Consider the following 6,507-nt stretch of genomic DNA (forward strand, 5'->3'; position numbering starts at 1 on the left):
TATGGGTCACACACATAGAAGATAATTTAAGATCCAAGAAGAAAGAAGGGCGTTTTCGTCTTTTTAGGCGAAAGGGTATTTTGGTAATTTCACAGTGCAATTAAATTTGCTGAGGTCGTAGCCTTTTATTTAATTTGTTAAAAAATTAAATAAGTGAAATTACGGTTAAATGTGTGTTCGCACATATTTAATTAAATCATCATTATTGTTAAATGTTAATTAAATATTAATTGATTTTAATTAAGATAATGATGAATTAAATTAAAATATCAAATTGGGAGTGTTTGGCAACATGGGGTGTTTGGGTTGGAGCCCAAGCCCATTCCATGTGGGAATAGGGCAACTTGGTTTGCCTATAAAAAGAATAGTGTGTGATTCATTCTTTAATTTTTAAAGAAAACACAGCAGCCCCTTATACACTCTCTCACGCCAATCTCACTGTTTGATTGAAAAATCAAATACTGATCTTCTTCTTGATTTCTTAAGGCCAAGGAGGATCTAGCAAATCCCTCCTTGGTTCCTTATGATTGTCTTTGTGTGGACTTCTATAGTTCGATCCTACACTTGGATTGGTAACAAATACGTTCAGAGACAATATTGGTGGAGCCTCCAACGGGGGTATGAATCTAAACTCATGTTTATTTTTCTGCAGATTCTTGTAATATATATAAACTGTAATTTCTGTGCCCTGATTTTGGGTTCTAAGGAACGATCCATTGTTGTAAAATTTTTTTATTTTCCGCTGCGCAACCGGGTCGTTTCCTAACAATTCTTACCATCACCATAAGTAACATATCCACTATCAACTAATTCAAGTTTAGACAAAAGAGATTTATTTCCTATCATATGTCTAGAACAACCACTATCCAAATACCAAAGATCATTTTGAAATGCAAGCAAGCAGGTATGAGACACAAGGCAGTTCACATCAGACTTGGGTTTCCAAATTTTTTTTTGGAAGAAAAACCATTTTTAGCATGAGTACTCACATTGGAAGACAAGTTATGGTTTTCAAGAACTCTTTTCAAATATACAATGAACTTGAAGCATTTAGGTCTGATGTGACCTTTTCTATTACAAAAGTGACAAATAGGAATGAATTTCATTACCTTCATTGCTTGTCTTATAGCGGCAACCTTAGCAGGAGTTTTGGTAGCTCTAACAAACGTGCATGCACTAGAAGTTGTTGTGTTAGCACCAGGACTAAAGCCCACCATACTGGATCTCTGAAGGATTTTCTTTGACCAAGGACTTCATCAAGTTTGAGAGAACCTGCATTTAACTTATCAATAATGGCCTCAGCCTCAGTTAGTTCAGTAGTGAGAACAAGAATCTTTTCAGACAAGGCTTTCTTTTGCTTCAACAAGGTAGCATTCTCAATACCAAGAGATTGCAACTTCTTCATGGCCTTTAGCCATTGGTCATACATCTTATCATAAGCTTCTTGTTGTTTAACATAAATGTCAATAGTGTCATCTAAACACTCACTCTTACCACCTTCTTGATTCACGGTGAAGGCAAGAACATTTTCATCATCACCCGAATCATCTTCATCACTCTCATCTTGCTCATTCTCACTCAAAGTAGCAGCCATGGCCTTACCTTTCTTCCTTTTCAATGTCTTAACACACTCAGATTGTATATGCCTAAAGCTCTCACATTCAAAACACTTGATGCCTTTATTTTTCTTTTCTCTATCTTTTAGAAATCTTTTTGAAAAGGCATTGGGGGTTTGATGATCATAAGACTTTTTCACAAAAGGTTTTCGGCCATTTCCACTATCAAAAGGCTTTTTCATGTTTTTCTTAAGAAACTTAGCAAAGTTTTTTTGTAAGTAAAGCACAATTTTCATCATCCAAGGAATTAAAATCACAATCATCAAAAGGATCAAAATCAACCTCATGTTTGAGAGCAAACCTTTGCTCGATTTTTTGTTTATCCTATCGTTTCAGGTTCAGTTCATAGGTTTGGAGAGAGCAAATGAGTTCATCAATGTACATGGCATCCACATCACGACATTCTTTTATGGTGGTCACTTTTGACATAAACCTTCGAGGTAGAGAGAAAAAAACCTTCCTGACAAGTTCAGCATTAGAATATGTTCTTCCCAAAGCAAAACATTCATTAGAAATATCACAAACTCTATCATAAAAGTCATTTATAGTCTCATCATCATCCATGTTCAGATTTCAATATCAGTCACAAGTCTTCTAAGTCTATTTCATTTAACAGTACTAGTTCCTTCATTTTTTACTTGGAGCATATTCCAAGCATCCTTAGCAAGCTCACAATTAGCTATGACTTTCATTTTGTTCACAGTAACAGCATTGAAAAGAGCATGAATGACTTTAGAGTTATAATTTACAAGAGTTAACTCATTAGCAGTCCAACTAGCAACCGATTTTGGTCTAGACACTTCATTTTCAACAATAACTAGGGTTGTCCAACTATTCACAACTATGGACCAAACTCTTTCATCTATAAACTTAAGAAAAGCACGCATCCTATGTCTCCATGTATAGCAGTTTGGACCTTCTAACAAAGGTTGTCTATGAGCATATCCTCTTTTAGTAAAGAAACTCATGACGAAAAACAATCAAATAGATGCTAACACAGCAAACAGAAATGCACACATAGACACGCATCAGATCTAAAACAAAATGCAACAACAAATCAGATTTCGTCCAAACACAAGACCAATCAGATTCACACAAAAACAAGCAAAATGGGTAAGGATCAATTGAAGCAACTTATTAGAACAAGCTCTGATACCACTTGTTAGAGTTGGTGAACTCTAGATAGCATTTAGGTACTCATTTGTAAAGTGCAGCGGAAGTTTTTACCAAGTTGATTAATGGTTATCAAGTTAAGCATGAATCAACATACATAAACAACAAAAGTAAAGCACACCAGCATATGCATGTTCGGCTAAAACCACTCTTAGCCTACATCCATGGGACCTCATCTAGATCGAAGCAAATCCACTAAACAACAAACATTACAAGATATAGTTCAAAGTTGATTTTAGCTACAGCAAAGAGAACTCCCTGTTCTAGTTACACTAAACACCACCCTCTGAATCTTTACTGTCTTGTCGCTCTTAGTATCTCTTCACACTGGGAACACACCTGAAGAACGCTTGAGCTCCACGTAAGCTTTACATGCCAAAGCAATGCTCTAGCATCAACAATGGAACCAAGTTCCATCAGCCATTCAACAAGGATAAGATATGGTGAAGGTTTGGCACAATAACATATGGTGAACCTTTGAGCAAAAATACTCTTTGAAAATTTTAGAGCACAAGCATATAAAATATCGAAGGTTAGCTTTACAAATGAGCAAGAATGAAGATGATATAGACCAATTTCGTACTCCCCAATTCTTGCCAAGTCAGCAAACAAAGGCTGACATATGTTGGTCCAAAAAGGGAAAAGATTCCATCTACCTTTTGGGACCACAACCAAAAAGGGAAAAAACTTATATCCCTAGAGCACAAGAGGATATTGGGACACTTGTAGGTGGTCCTCATGACAACACAACAGATGAACAAAAAATATCTCAACTGGTAAAGATAAAAAAAATGCAACTTGTGAAAAATAAGTCAAACATGCGATGTTAGCGAAAAGTATGCACACACACAAAGTAAAATACGAAATGAAATGCAACATGCATATGTCTTACATAAGTGTGCAAGCACATATCCATTGTGCACACACATAAAATGAAAAAGCAAAAGGCATAAGCCTGACATAGCTGAACAAGTTTATATTGTAAGTTCCCACATCATCCATGTGATATGTTTTTAATTATTTAATTTAGACATATATTTATGTGACTAATTATGTGATTAATTATATATAAAAAATAATTTACTTTACATGAGTTTAGGGGTGAAATGGAGCCGAGTCGAGTCAAGTATCTGGGTAATCGAACTCGACTCGAGTACTATAGTGCCAAATTTGAGCCTGATTGAGGCCGAGGAATCGAGTTCGAGTTCAAGTTCGAACTTGAACTCGATACCTGAAATTGGAATTCGAGTTCATATAATCGAGTTTTAGTCGAGCTGTAATCCAGTTTTATACGAGCCATAATCGAGTTCCATTATTCGACTTTAATTGAGTTCCATTATTCGACTTTAATCGAGTTCAAGTAATNACTTGAGGTAATTAACAAAGATTTTGTTTGATATCATTTGTGTTAAATGAGTTTTACATTATCACTGGGTTCACAAATAAAGAGATGTCAAATACACAATAAAGATAAATTTAATATTAATTACCATTTTTCAATAGTAATATTTGAAAATGAAAGTAGGGAAAATATGTTAATTAATTATAACAGTAAAGAATCAGTTTTATAACAAATAATTAATTTTACATTTAATATGTGTAAAATAAATGAAAGTAACAATTTAATATTGAACTAGTACATTCAGGATTGCAGTATCTATATTTAAAAAAAAAAAAAAAAAAAAAAGTCATTGAACAATAACAATCATGTAAAAAGTGGCTATATCATGTTTCAAACATTTTCCTTTTCCTCATTTCTTCAATCCTAAATTATTTCCATCGAGGCCACTTAAATTGCCCCAAATTCAATATTGGGCGTGATGGTGGAGGTGGGATCTAGCTCTGGATGTCGCCATATCTTGCATAGTCCCCTGCAGTCTGGAGAGTCTTAATGAAATTTAAAATAATACTAACTAATCTAGACTTCAAGCTCAATATGGAAGCCATGAATGCTGTCAATTGTCAAATATTATTATACAGAAAGAAACAATAGACATGTTACAAGATCGGATCAAAAAATCTTAAACTTGTGCATCCAAGAATCATCATCATACTCAACCTGTTTGTGAAGAGCTTGTTCCTGATAATGCCTTTCATAGTTATAGATTGGATCTCAATAACTACCTCCTTCATCCCTGTTTTCGCCATACGGATTTGAACTTCCAAAAAGATAATCTGCAGTTTCTTTCCACAGGTTGCTGCTGCTTTCTTCATTAAAAACTTGTTGACAATCATGGCCTCTCTTGTTATTCCTAGCTAAACAAGGCCAATAACCAAATATGCTTTCACAAAGGTCCATTGCTTCCAAGCCATACCCGGATGGAGTTTGAGTTACTCGTGTGTCGTATTCATAGCTATTTCCTTCGTTTGATCGGTTTCCATTGTTAGGCCTGGCAGGGTTATCTTCACAATTATTTTCATGACCATCTTCTCCGGTGGAACTGCCGTGAGTATTGTCATACTCTTTGTTTTGTCCATCTCCTTTGCTAGCCTGCAGCGTATCTTCATTGGTTGGAGCTTGTTTACTTTCAATATGAGGTTTTGCTGCAGACTCGTCGACATCTTTCTTCCCGTAAGGAGACTCTATGGATCCAAGATTGACACCGTTCGAAGGCAAAACACTTGAATCTGACATCGAACGAGGATAACATAGATTATCTGAGGGCGGAAGGGGTTTGCCATACGTTTGAGTAATATCATAACCTCCACAATAAGGTGTTGGATCATATTCTTCAAATTCAGTATCATCAAACTCTGAATTTGAGATAGAGTAAGAGACTCTACTATGAGTAACAGAAGGATTGTAATCGCCATGGTAAAGATCATACACGATGGATTTTGGCTCACAGAATGTGGATACAGAGTATGCAATTGCTGAGTGGTTCACAGAAGGATAAGAAGCATCATAATAAGGAGTGGGATTGTACTGAAAGAAGTTTTGGTTGCTGAATTCATGGCTAGAATCAGCAATTACTGAGTGGTTCATAGAAAGATAATAGGCATCATAATAAGAGGTGGGATTGTACTCAAAGAAGTTTTGGTTGCTGAATTCTTGGCTGGAATCGGCCATTAAAACTTGCGATGGAACATTATCATAATTTCTACTATAGGGAATTTGATAACTCTCACCCAGATAAGAATGATGATAATCGGCGCTGGAGTAAGCCATATTATGCAATCATCGATTCCCTGTCTTTATAGAACATAGACCTCCATAAGAACATCAAAGTAAATACAGAAAAAGAATCTAAAATCAAAGATAATAGATTCAACCTTCTGATTCTTCTCTCCGTCCTTTAAATTTCCATCCATGTATCAGTATCATTATCTCTGCCACACAGTTTTTATCTTTAAAAAAGGAGTGCTAGAATACATGTGAGGAAAATGTCATATTTTGTTTGGATAAGTGGCCTTAGATTTTTCTTAATTGCAATCAACTACATATTGGACTATTGCCAATACCTAGGCCCTTCAGTGACGACAAGAAATTTCCAAGTCACATGATGGCTAAAGCAATTTCTCCCAAATGGCTGAAATGAAGGTGACAGAAAGAGAATCTAAAAAGTTTCCTTGCACAAACTTTGTTAAAGAGTTACTTGCACGCCACACTCTTGTTGTCTAGTCGGCATCACGGCCCTACAGATGAAAAAAGGTATTATATACATTGAAGATATGGTTTTAACTGTTAGAGACGATGGCGTTTGGATAATCACATTGT

General features: G+C 35.5%; 1 protein-coding gene across 1 annotated transcript; it reads right to left on the reverse strand.

The window, feature by feature from the left end:
* Positions 1-4,465: 4,465 nt before the first annotated feature.
* On the reverse strand, positions 4,466-6,252 carry LOC116116242 (uncharacterized protein At5g39570-like). Its single transcript, XM_031402338.1, has one exon. It carries the CDS (start codon positions 5,956-5,958, stop codon positions 4,903-4,905), a length of 1,056 nt encoding a protein of 351 aa, XP_031258198.1. The 5' UTR covers positions 5,959-6,252; the 3' UTR covers positions 4,466-4,902.
* Between the last annotated feature and the right edge of the window lie 255 nt (positions 6,253-6,507).

Source organism: Pistacia vera, unplaced genomic scaffold, assembly GCF_008641045.1.
Source record: "Pistacia vera cultivar Batoury unplaced genomic scaffold, PisVer_v2 Contig767, whole genome shotgun sequence".
Taxonomy (NCBI): domain Eukaryota; kingdom Viridiplantae; phylum Streptophyta; class Magnoliopsida; order Sapindales; family Anacardiaceae; genus Pistacia; species Pistacia vera.